Raw genomic sequence first — 12,812 nt, 5'->3', positions numbered from 1 at the left:
TGCCTTTCAGTGCAGGTTGTGTGGGTTCGATCCCTGGTCAAGGACCTAAGCTCCCACATGACTTGGGGCATCTAAGCCTGTGCCACACTACTAATCCCGCACACCACAACTAGAGTCTGTGTGCCACAAGGTAGATCTGATGTAACTAAATAAGTCAAAAAATAAATATTTTTATAAGTAAAATCACATAAAGAAGAAATCCTCTTCTCTGTGAAATGAAGCAAATTTTCTCCGGTTCATGTTTAAAAATACTTTTTAAACCTTGCTAGTTTCAAATCAAAAAATCTATTTATAAGCAACTAATGGAGCACTCCACACTGACCCCATTGGTGATTAGTTGTTGGGTGAATGAATATGCAGAATGGTCAAAGGAGAAGGCCTGAAGAGAAGAATGAAGACTGTATTTATTAGATATATTCTGTTTTGCATTTCTGTTTGCAAACTTGAACTAGATTATAGTTGCTAACATCAGGACTAGGATGATCATTTCATTCATTCAACAAAGATTTATTAAACATACATTATGTGCCAGGTACTGTGCCACACACTGTGCAAAGACAGTCCTGTGTTCTCTGTGATCTTAAACATTACTCCAGCAGAAAAGATAGACATTAATTAAAAATTTATTATTTCAGATTCAAATAGTAGAAGACACATGGTTCTCTGGAGCATGTAACAAAAGAATCTGGCCCAGGATTGGCTGTCAGCAAAGGTGTCCATAAGGAGAGGACAACTGAGCTGAAATTTGATGGCTGTGTAGAAGTTAGCTGAGCAAAGAGAGGAGGCTGAGTAAAGAGAAGGGGGATTGCACTCTGGTGAAAGGGAATAGTGCATGCAAAGGGCCTTTGGTTGGAGGAATTTGTGATGAGTTTTAAAGTGCCAAAAGGATGGAGTGTAGGAACTACATTTAGGGGAGATGTGGTATGACACGAAATTGGAAAGGAAGGCCAGAGATTGGAAAGGAAGGCCAGCCCTTGGACGACAGAATAGCTTATAGACTGTTAGGAATCTAGTAAGAGCAAGACGGAGTGTTCTGAGCATCATCACATTGTCACAGTCAGTGCCTTTGTTTTGAAACATATGAAAGAGAACCAGAGAGACGCTAGGAGAGCAGAGACAACTTTAGTGAGATGTGATCGCTTGGAGAGGTGGTGGTGAGACGACAAGTGGGTAGAGCAAGAGGATTTTGTAGATGGGATCAAGTGGGCTTGAGATGGATTGGAAATGGAGAGCATGGGGAGGGATGAAGTCAGGAACCACGTGTATGATTTGGGCAGCTTAAAAGAGGAAGGTACCACTCTCTTGAGATAGGAAACACGACAAAAGGTTAGGCTGGGGAGTGTGGAGACTGAATTCACATGTAGCTATCTCGACTTTAAAGTGTCTTTGAGAAATCCAGTTAAAGTTATTAAGTAACCAGATAGATAGGTCTAGAAGTCAGGAGTCTTTTTTTTTTTAATTGATATGTAATTGATTTACAATATTAATTTCAGGTGTTCAGTTTATCAGTTCTGTCCAGCTCTTTGCAACCCCATGGACTGCAGCATGCCAGGCCTCCCTGTCCATCACCAACTCTCATAGTTTACCCAAACTCATGTCCATTGAGTCGGTGATGCCATCCAACCATCTCATCCTCTGTCGTCCCCTTCTCCTCCCACCTTCAATCTTTCCCAGCATCAGGGTCTTTTCAAGTGAGTCAGCTCTTCACATCAGGTAGCCAAAGTACTGGAATTTCAGCTTCAGTATCAGTCCTTCCAATGAATATTCAGGACTGATTTCCTTGAGGATGGACTGGTTGGATCTCCTTGCAGTCCAAGGGACTCTCAAGAGTCTTCTCCAACACCACAGTTCAAAAACATCAATTCTTCAGTGCTCAGCTTTCTTTATGGTCCATCTTTCACATCCATACATGACTACTGGCAAAACCATAACTGACTAGATGGTCCTTTGTTGGCAAAGTAACGTCTCTGCTTTTTAATATGCTGTCTAGGTTGGGCATAACTTTTCTTCCAAGGAGTAAGCGTCTTTTAATTTCATGGCTGCAGTGACCATCTGCACTGATTTTGGAGCCCCAGAAAGTAAAGTCAGCCACTGTTTCCACTGTTTCCTCATCTATTTGCCATGAACTGATGGGACCAGATGCCATGATCTTAGTTTTCTGAATGTTGAGCTTTTAAGCCAACTTTTTCACTCTCCTCTTTCAATTTCATCAAGAGGCTCTTTAGGTCTTCTTTACTTTCTGCCATAAGGGTGGTGTCATCTGCATATCTGAGGTTATTGATATTTCTCCCAGCACTCTTGATTCCAGCTTGGGCTTCATCCAGTCCAGTGTTTCTCATGATGTACTCTGCATATAAGTTAAGTAAGCACGGTGACAATATACAGCCTTGATGTACTCCTTTCCCGATTTGGAACCAGTCTGTTGTTCCATGTCCAGTTCTCACTGTTGCTTCTTGACCTGCATACAGATTTCTCAGGAAGCAGGTCAGGTGGTCTGGTATTCCCATGTCTTTAAGAATTTTCCACAGTATGTTGTGATCCACACAGTCAAAAGCTTTGGCATAGTCAATAAAGCAGAAATAGATGTTTTTCTGGAACTCTCTTGCTTTTTCGATGATCCAGCAGATATTGGCAATTTGATCTCTGGTTCCTCTGCCTTTTCTAAATCAAACTTGAACATCTGAAAGTTCACGGTTCACGTACTGTTGAAGCCTGGCATGGAGAATTTTGAGGATTACTTTGCTAGCATGTGAGATGAGTGCAATTGTGCAGTAGTTTGAACATTCTTTGGCATTGCCTTTCTTTGGGATTGGAATGAAAACTGACCTTTTCCAGTCCTGTGGCCACTGCTGAGTTTTCCAGATTTGATGGCATATTGAGTTCAGTACTTTCATAGCATCATCTTTCAGGATTTGAAATAGCTCAACTGGAATTCCATCACCTCCACTAGCTTTGTTTGTAGTGATGCTTCCTAAGGCCCACTTGACTTCGCATTCCAAGATGTCTGGCTCTAGGTGAGTGATCACACCATCATGATTATCTGGGTCATGAAGATCTTTTTTGTACAGTTCTGTGTATTCTTGCTACCTCTTCTTAATATCTTCTGCTTCTGTTAAGTCCATACCATTGCTGTCCTTTATTGTGCCCATTTTTTCAAGAAATGTTCCCTTGGTATCTCTAATATTCTTGAAGAGATCTCTAGTGTTTCCCATTCTGCACTGATCACTGAGGAAGGCTTTCTTATCTCTCCTTGCTATTCTTTGGAACTCTGCGTTCAAATGGATATATCTTTCTTTTTCTCCTTTGCCTTTCACTTCTTTTCACAGCTGTTTGTAAGGCCTCCTCAGATAACCGTTTTGCCTTTTTGCATTTCTTTTTTTCTTGGACATGGTCTTGATCATTGCCTCCTGTAGGATGTCACAAACCTCTGTCCATAGTTCTTCAGGCACTCTGTCTATCAGATCTAATCCCTTGAATCTGTTTGTCACTTCCACTGCATAATCATAAGGAACTTGATTTAAGTCATACCTGAATGGTCTAGTGGTTTTCCCTACTTTCTACAATTTAAGTCTGAATTTTGCCGTAAGGAGTTCATGATCTGAGCTACAGTCAGTCAGCTCCTGTTCTTGTTTTTGCTGACCATATAGAGCTTCTCCATCTTTGGCTACAAAAAAATATAATCAATCTGATCTTGGTATTGATCATCTGGTAGAGTCTTCTCTTGTGTTGTTGGAGGAGGGTGTTTGCTATGACTAGTGTGTTCTCTTGGCAAAATTCTATTAGCCTTTGCCCTTCTTCATTCTATACTCCAAGGCCAACTTTGCCTGTTACTCCAGGTATTTCTTGACTTCCTACTTGTGCATGCCAGTCCCAGATAACGAAAAGGACATCATTTTTAGGTGTTAGTTCTAGAAGGTCTTGTAGGTCTTCATAGAACCATTCAACTTCAGCTTCTTCAGCATTATTGGTCGGGGCATAGGCTTGGATTACCGTGATATTGAATGCTTTGCCTTGGAAACGAACAGAGATCACTCGGTTGTTTTTGAGATTGCATCCAAGTACTGCATTTCAGACTCTTTTGTTGACTCTGATGGCTGCTCCATTTCTTCTAAGGGATTCTTGCCCACAGTAGTAGATATAATGGTCATCTGAGTTAAATTCACCCATTCCAGTCCATTTTAGTTCGCTGATTACTAAAATGTCTATGTTCACTCTTGCCATCTCCTCTTTGACCACTTCCAATTTCCCTTCATTCATAGACCTAACATTCCAGGTTCCTATGCAATATTGCTCTTTACAGCATCGGACTGTACTTCCATCACCAGTCACATCCATGACTGAGTGTTGTTTTTGCTTTGGCTCTGTCTCTTCAGTCTTTCTGGAGTTATTTCTCCACTGATCTCTAGTAGCATATTGGGCACTTACTGACCTGGGGAGTTCATCTTTCAGTGTCCTATCTTTTTGCCTTTTCATACTGTTCATGGAGTTCTCAAGGCAAGAATACTGAAGTGGTTTGCTGTCCCCTTCTCCAGTGGACCACATTTTGTCAGACCTCTCCACCGTGACCCGTCCATCTTGGGTGGCCCTACACGGCATGGCTCATAGTGTCATTGAGTTAGACACGGCTGCAGTCCATGTGATCAGATTGGTTAGTTTTCTGTGACTGTGGATTTCAGTCTGTGTGCCTTCTGATGGAGAAGGATAAGAGGCTTATGGAAGCTTCCTGATGGTAGAGACTGAGGGGGAAAGTGGGTCTTGTTCTGATGGGTGGGGCCATGCTCAGTAAATCTTTAATCCAATTTTCTGTTGATGGGCGGGGCTGTGTTCCCTCCCTGTTGTTTGACTTGAGGCCAAACTATGGTGGAGGTAAGGAAGATAATGGCGACTTCCTTCAAAAGGTCCCTTGGGTGCACTGCTCTGCTCAGTGTCCCAACCTTGCAGCAGGCCACCGCCGACCCACGCTTCTGCCGGAGACTCCTGGGACACTCACGGGGAAGTCTGGGTCAGTCTCTTGTGGGGTCACTGCTTCTTTCTTCTGGGTCCTGGTGCATATAAGGTTCTGTTTGTGCCCTCCAAGAGTGTTTCTTACTGACTTCACTAAATGTAATATTCTCTAGGTCCATCCACATTGCTGCAAATGGCAGAATTTAACTATTTTTTAAGGCTGAGTAGTTCCATTATGTGTTTTTACATATGTATGTGTGTGTGTGTGTGTGTGTGTATTCTTGTATACTGTATCTTTACCATTCATCTGTCGATGGACAGTCAGGTTGCTTCCATACCTTGGCTATTGTAAATAGTGCTTCTATGAACATTGGGGTTCATGGATCTTTTCAAATTAGAGTTTTCATATTTTTCCAGATATATACCCAGGAGTGGAATTGCTGGATCGTATGGGAGTTCTCTTTTTAGTTTTTTGAGGAGCCTCCATCCTGTTTTCCATAGTGGCTACACCAGTTTACATTTCCACCAGCATTGCAGGAGAGTTCCCTTTTCTTCACATCCTCGTCAATACTTGTTGTTTGTAGACTTTCTGATGATAGTCATTCTGACAGGTGTGAGATGGTATATTGTCATTTTGATTTGCATTTCTCTAATAATCAGCAATATTGAGCGTCTTTCCATGTGCCTGTTAGCTATCTGTATGTCTTCGGGACAGGAGATTTTGGGGTGTAGTGGAGATAGGGAGTTTCTGGGGTACACCTGATGAGGATGAAAACACAGACCAGAATGAGTTTACCTTGGAAGACAGTATAATGCAAGAGCTCTACAGCTGAACCTTGAGGAACCCCAGCATATACTGGTAGTGGTAGATATTTCTACAGTTCAGTTCAGTTCAGTCGCTCAGTCATGTCTGACTCTTTGCGACCCCATGAACCGCAGCACACCAGGCCTCCCTGTCCATCACCAACTCCCAGAGTCCACCCAAACCCATGTCCATCGAGTCGGTGATGCCATCTAACCATCTCATCCTCTGTCGTCCCCTTCTCCTCCTGCCCTCAATCTTTCCCAGCATCAGGGTCTTTTCAAATGAATCATCTCTTCGCATCAGGTGGCCAAAGTATTGGAGTTTCAGCTACAACATCAGTCCTTCCAAAAGAAGCTGAAAAGGAAGATTCAAAGAGGTAGGAGGAAAACAGGGATGGTATAATGGGAGACAGGGTGGCCAAAGGTGACAGTATTTCTGGGAGGTCAAGGTAGACATGCACAGAAAAACAACCATTGTGTTTATTGACAGTTTATTCTGGACCTTAATGAGGCTGTTTCTGTGGTGTGATGGAGGCAAAAAGCAGGTTGGAGTAGGCTGAGTGGTCAGTGTATGAGAGAAGGATATGGATCCAAGAGTATAGACAATTCTATTGCTATTGCAGGCAATATTGAATCCTGCTTGACTTGAATGGGGCTTTTTTTATTACAGGATTAAAATTGCAAAGCACCAAATATTCCTGTGTACCCCTGGAAGAAGTGCACATACTTCTGTAACAGAGATGATCTTTTACCCTGAAAAGGAGCTTTATTTTTGGTTATTGAATATATTATTGAGATGTGGGCTACTATTGATAAAATCAACAGTTACTTTTGCCAACTGCTGGCTTACTTGCAAACAATCTTGCAAGCCCACTAAGGGGTAATCAGTTATGCATTTGGAGGAGACTCTTGAGAGTCCCTTGGACTGCAAGGAGATCCAATCAATCCATCCTAAAAGAGATCAATCCTGGGTGTTCTTTGGAAGGTCTGATGTTGAAGCTGAAACTCCAATACTTTGGCCACCTCATGCGAAGGGTTGACTCATTGGAAAAGACCCTAATGCTGGGTAGGATTGGGGGCGGGAGGAGAAGGGGACGACAGAGAATGAGATGGTTGGATGGCATCACCGACTCGATGGACATGGGTTTGGGTAGACTCCGGGAGTTGGTGATGGACAGAGAGGCCTGGCGTGCTGCAATTCATGGGGTCGCAAAGAGTTGGACACGACTGAGTGACTGAACTGAACTATCTCTGTTACCGCTAAAGTTTAAAAAGGGGAAATAAACCTACCACGAAAAGGACCAGTCTGTGGGCAGGTGAGTCACTGTGGAGCAGGGCTGGCTTGGACCTCAGAATCATGGCTGCCAGTCCAAACTCTGCCTTTGACCAGGGTGACCTTTGGCCGTGGGGAAGCCCCTTGCCTCTTAGTTCTCAGTTTCCTCATTTGTAAAATGAGGGCTTGGATCCAAATGATTTCCAAGGGACCCTCCATCTCTGAAATCCCCTGAGTGTGCTTTTTCAGGTTAAAATTATAATTTCTCATTTGCTTATATTGGGAGTATATTAGATGAAATTAATGAGAAAGATTTTGTTTGGTCCTTGTGAGAGGTGGTTTCTTCTTCATATGTACTTCGTTACTCATATATTCTGTTTTTAGGAAGTATGCAAAACATTAAATGGATTTACTTTTATATTTCTTATATTAGAAGACATGATTTAATTTGATTTATCAAAGGTGCTTTACATTTAACATGAAATCATTGGGAGGTGAATTATTATCAATTTAATTATTTATAGATATCTGGAGGTTATTTTTGCTATACTGTTTTTAATTTGGAAAATGGCACATCACCTAAACCATAGTAATCCACATTTTTCTATTTAACTAAAATCTCATAAACACTAGGCATGCCACATGAACAAGCCTGCATGTTTATTAAACCAGCCAGTACTATGTATTTTTTAAAGCGAGCTTTAGTTTTTAGAGCCATTTTAGATTCATATTCACTTCTAAATTTTGATTTTTTTTGTTACTCATATGAGATTATTTTTTCTTTTGAAATGGTCCAAATCAACCATATGTCTTCATTTTTTTTCCGTTTTCATTTTGTCCTTACACTCCCCCCAAAAAATCAGTTTCCTGTTTTCTCAATTTCTGTATTCTCAATTTAAAATTAGAGTCAGCAGTTTGTTGTGAAAGGGTGATGAGTGGGCCTTAACCCAGGAGGTGGGAGGCTCAAAATCAACCAGTCTATTGAGGAGATCTCCTGGGATCTCCAGAATTGCTCTTTACCATGGGAATGAGCAGACTCTCCAGGTCTTTCTCTGCCTGGAGTTTGAAAGCAAGACTAACCATGGGACTGGAGTTCTTAGAGAATTATGGAATGATACCCTGGCCATGTTTGTTAGAAACAGAAAGCTTCGTACAATTCAACAAAACACTATACATGGGGGAAGAGGCCAAAATGCTATGGAAGACATAATTGGTTTCCTAACCGAAACCCATTCCTGCTTTTGTTCACCTTCACTCTAGAGGCTAGAAATGCTAAATTCTCTTATTACCATGATGCCACACCCCCCCAAAATGTGGGTGTCTAGAATTGTGCTAATTGATAAGGAAGAGGTGAGAGAACCTCGTCCAGAAATGCTGAGCTGCTTAAGCGGTGCCATCAGCTGCCTGTCTGTGGTCTTCTTGTTCTAGTGGGAAAGTAAACCCCAATTTGTTTAATCCAGTTTTAATTGCTACGTGCAGCTAAAGGTATACCAGTGAACATTTGAGGGTAAAAAGGGGCAAGAAAGGAGGACTTGATCTGATAGACTTTGTAATCCAGAAAGCAATAAGTAAATGTAACTGGTTAAAAGTAAAAATAGACTAGTTAGCTAGCCTGCCCTTGGGCATCCTTGCATTCCATAGAGCACCAAACCTGAGGTGGGTGAAAGAAAGGGAGTGGTCTGATGGACATGGGGCTCACAGATGGAGTCTACACATGGCGCTGCTGGCCTGGGGGTGAATAAGCCAGTTCCATCCAAGAGCAAACTTTCCAACCAAGTGGGAGGTGGCCTACTCGGCCCTCCACCATCCTCTTTGTGCTCCCTAACTTTGGTCATCCCTAATTACCCCAAGCTTCCCTTGCCCCAGCAGCCTTCCACCTATTCAGTCACTACCTCATCTCCACTACTTTTTGCAGTTCTTCAATTTGAGGTGGTAGATGAAGGAAGCAGTATCACCAATGACTGCAAGGTCATGCGTGGGTCTTGGAGCTAGGCATCTGTATGAAGGTTCTACAGATACTCAGTAAAGGACATAGGAAAAACTCACTCTCATAATGGTCCAGGACCTCTGTAAAACCATAGGAAGATGGAGCATCACTAGAGGGCCTCCCAGTGCCCACTCACACAGGAGTATGGACATTGGCCAGAACCTGTGTGCTGAGAGGAAACGTCTCCTTATTATAATGAAATGATTGCCATGGAGAATTCAGCCAGAGAACTATTCTTCTGAAGTCAAAGAACATCTTGAGAACATCCAGTGGTTGTACTCAAACCACATTCCTCATAGGGATGTCAAGCCTGTGAATCTCTTATCCCTCAAAAAAAGTCGATGCTTTTCTGAAACTCAAGGATTTTGCCAAGGAAACAAGCTGAAACTTCCATCTACTCCTCCCCTGACAGAGCACCATGTGGCTCCAGAGAAGCATGGCCTCTCATCATGGATACTTGATGAGTACCCATGGGTACAAATGCTGTTCTGTTTATCTCCATTCTAACCCAGTCTTGGTCTCCTCTGTCCTGCTGTGAAGATGCACAGGTTAAATTATCCACTAAAAACTGCAGGAATTCTTGTGCTCTGCCTCACCCTTCCCATCTCCCTGTCTTTCATTCCTCCTATCTTTAATTCTTCCATTCTGGATGGGCCAGAACCCAGAGGTGACAGGTAAAGGATAAGGACTTATTTTTTAAAAAACTTCTGGACTTGATGCCTGTGATGTTGCTGCTTGCCCATTAATTCATGTTGAAAGTTCTCTGGATGAGCAAGGATCCTCTGTTAAAGGGAAAAAAAAAGCAACATCCTTTAAAGTGTTATTCATATAAGTAGAATCTCATTTTGCTGAAGAAAACCATAACAGTTACCGTTACAAGAGGATTGTCTCAACATCTTGGCATTTAGCCCATAACCACTCTGCTTTGCTAATAATAAACAATACTGCTTTGCAGAGATGTTTCTTTAACTGATGCATTTCCTAAGTGGTTTCCTGTTGGCCTCTTTTTCCTTCCTCTTCTCTAGCTTCTAATATACAGCAAACCTCCATCCTGACCTCTACTCTTTCTTTACTTTCTTAGAAGATCCTTGAGAGCAGAAAACTTGTATGTCAGCAATTGGGTAAAAACAGTGTCAGGTACTTAACTAGACATTATCTTTCACTGTCAGCTCTAAGTTGGTAACTCTCAAAACCACATCTTTAGTTCCGTGCTCCTATCCACGGTTCACTGTTGTTCTTTCCACTGAAAATTATGTTCATAAAAAAAAAAAACACAGCAATTTACTCAGGAGAGAGAGCTCTTCCTAAAAATAACCAGCATATATACAGTGTACAGCTGGAGTGTTTTGTGTACTTCCCATTTTATCATACAGAATTCTGAAAAGTCATGTACTCAGGGGTAAAAACTAAATAAAAATAATTTTCGTTGCTTCTTCAAGGATATTCTTAACTGACTTTTAAGTGAAACTGGCTTTTTTTTTTTCTGTGAGTGCATGGAGCCAAAGAATAATATAATAACTGCTAGTGTAGCTGGTTCCATGACTTCATGCCAAGGTGCTGACAGTTTTACCTACTGTTGCCTTTGCACCATCAGGGCAAAAGTCAACATGGTAAAAAAAGCAAAAAAAGTCTTAGTGTTATTATGCAAAGAGTTTTGACCTTATAAGACCTTTCCAGGGGTTCCATGGACCATACTTTGAGAACCACTGCCCAGTGCCTTCAGGATGTCATGGTAAACAAGACAACAATGTCGCTGCCCCTGTGAAGCTTACATTCTAATGATGGGAGACAGTTGATGAGTAGTGAGGTAAACAGGGTGACTTCATAGGGTGATCAACTCTGTGGAGAGCATAAACAAGAATGTAGAGGACTTTCCTGGTGGTCTAGTGGTTAGGACTCTGCACTTCCATTGCAGAGGGCACAGGTTTGATCCCTGGTCGGAGAACTAAAATCCCACATGTTGAGCAGTGCAGCCAAAAAAGAAAAAGAAAAAAAAAAAAGGAGAATGTGATAGGCAGTCATGAGGGATGGAGGAGGGGCTGTTTTTGAGAAGGCCCCTCTGAGGAGGTGACATCTGAGCCTAGAGCTCAAGGATGAAAGGAGATCTGCCATGCGCAAAACTGGGGAAGAGGATCCTAGGAAGATTATAGATAGCAAAGGCCAACATCCTGAGACAGTAGAGAGCTTGGCATTTGAAAGAGACAAGAAAGAAGGTAGTCAGGATGGGATAACAGCAGTATTATTTATGGCCCTTAAAATTCCTGTAGGGGAAATTTCCATGTTATTATCATTAACAATAATAGTATATGTATTGATTTATTGAATCTTTGCAATAATCCTGTTATCCCCATTCTACAGATGAAGAAACTGAGGCCTGCAGAGAATGGGAAGGTTGGTGTCAGAGCTAGTACACCAAGCTGTATGGCCATGGAACCTATACTCGTAATATTTAGAGCCTGTTTTTGAACAATTACTCAATAGGTAAAACTTTTTTGTTAGTGCACATAAACCCTTGGGAGTGTGTGTGTGTATAATATATCTAATGTGTAAACTACAAATTGGCACTTCCCATGGGCACTTGCCATCTACCTATCTACCTCTGCAAGGATTAAGTGCTTTTGCTGCTACAACTACTGACCTTCAATACCCCCTAAAAAGAGTTCGGGGTGAAGGGCAGAAAATGAGGCACTCTGTGCTCAGGGAACAACAGGCAGGACAGGTCTTCAGATAGTTAGGTATTTTCAGGAGCCTATTTCATGAGCCCAATTTTTGTATCTCCTCATATCTAGAAAAGCACTAAAATCCTTAATGGTGATGACTGTTCCTCTTCACGAGCCTGGTAGAAACCTTTTGAAAAAATATGTGCTTGACTGCATGTATTCCCCCTTCACCAAAACCACATATATACTCACCTTCCCCCTCTCCTCCTGCCTCTTTGGGACAGTTTCTCAGAGCTATCTGAGTTGCTGTCTTCCAGGCCACAGTCCTCATTTTGCCCCAAATAGAACTTAACTCCCAACTCTCACATTGTGCATATTTTTAAATTGGCAGATGTATCCCTCTTTTCTTGGAGTCTGGAGAACTTTTGGTGTTGTTCAGTCACAAAGTTATGTCCGACTCTGCAACCCCATGGATCACAGCATACCAAGCTCCTCTGTCCTCCACTGTCTCCTGGAGTTTGCACAAATTCATGTCCATTGAGTCTGTAATGCTGTCTAGCCATCTCATCCTCTGCCACCCCCTTCTCCTTTTGCCCTCAGTCTTTCCCAGCATCAGGATTTTTTCCAGTGAGTCATCTCTTCACATCAGATGACCAAAGTATTGGAGCTTCAGCTTCAGCCCTGTCAGTGAATACTCAGGGTTGATTTCCTTTAGGATTGACTGGTTTGATGTCCTTGCTGTCCAAGGGACTCTCAAGAATCTTCTCCGGCACCACAATTCAAAAGCATTAATTCTTTGGCGCTCAGTCTTTATGCTTAAATTTTCACATCTGTACACAACTACTGGAAAAAACATAGCTTTGACTATATGGACTTTTGTCAGCAAAGTGCTGTCCCTGCTTTTTAACACACTGTCTAGGTTTGTCATAGCTTTCCTTCCAGAAGGAGCAAGCGTCGTTTAATTTCATGGCTGCAGTTACTGTCCCCAGTGATTTTGGAGCCCAAGAAAATAAAATCTCTCACTGCTTCCAGTTTTTCCACTTCTGTTTGCCATGAAGTGATGGGACCAGAGGCCATGATTTTAGTTTTTTGGATGTTGAGTTTCAAGCCAGCTTTTTTCACTCTCCTCTATCACCCTCATCAA

At 42.1% G+C, this 12,812-nt stretch overlaps 1 protein-coding gene across 3 annotated transcripts in view; it reads left to right on the top strand.

Annotated features, from left to right (window-relative positions):
- Positions 1 to 1,078: 1,078 nt before the first annotated feature.
- Positions 1,079 to 12,812, top strand: part of MDM2 (MDM2 proto-oncogene) — a 64,623-nt gene continuing 52,889 nt past the window's right edge. For all 3 annotated transcript variants that reach the window (XM_081589808.1, XM_081589823.1, XM_081589806.1), the window contains exons 1-2: positions 1,079 to 1,166; positions 6,014 to 6,125. In XM_081589808.1, the coding sequence (XP_081445934.1) occupies positions 6,031 to 6,125 (95 nt within the window). In that variant the 5' untranslated portion in view covers positions 1,079 to 1,166; positions 6,014 to 6,030. The remainder of the gene's footprint in view (positions 1,167 to 6,013; positions 6,126 to 12,812) is intronic.

Source organism: Giraffa tippelskirchi, chromosome 4 (assembly GCF_054371585.1).
Source record: "Giraffa tippelskirchi isolate mGirTip1 chromosome 4, T2T-mGirTip1v1.2.pri, whole genome shotgun sequence".
Classification (NCBI taxonomy): domain Eukaryota; kingdom Metazoa; phylum Chordata; class Mammalia; order Artiodactyla; family Giraffidae; genus Giraffa; species Giraffa tippelskirchi.
Note: the sequence above shows the minus strand (reverse complement) of the source record. Positions and strands in the feature narration are given on the sequence as shown.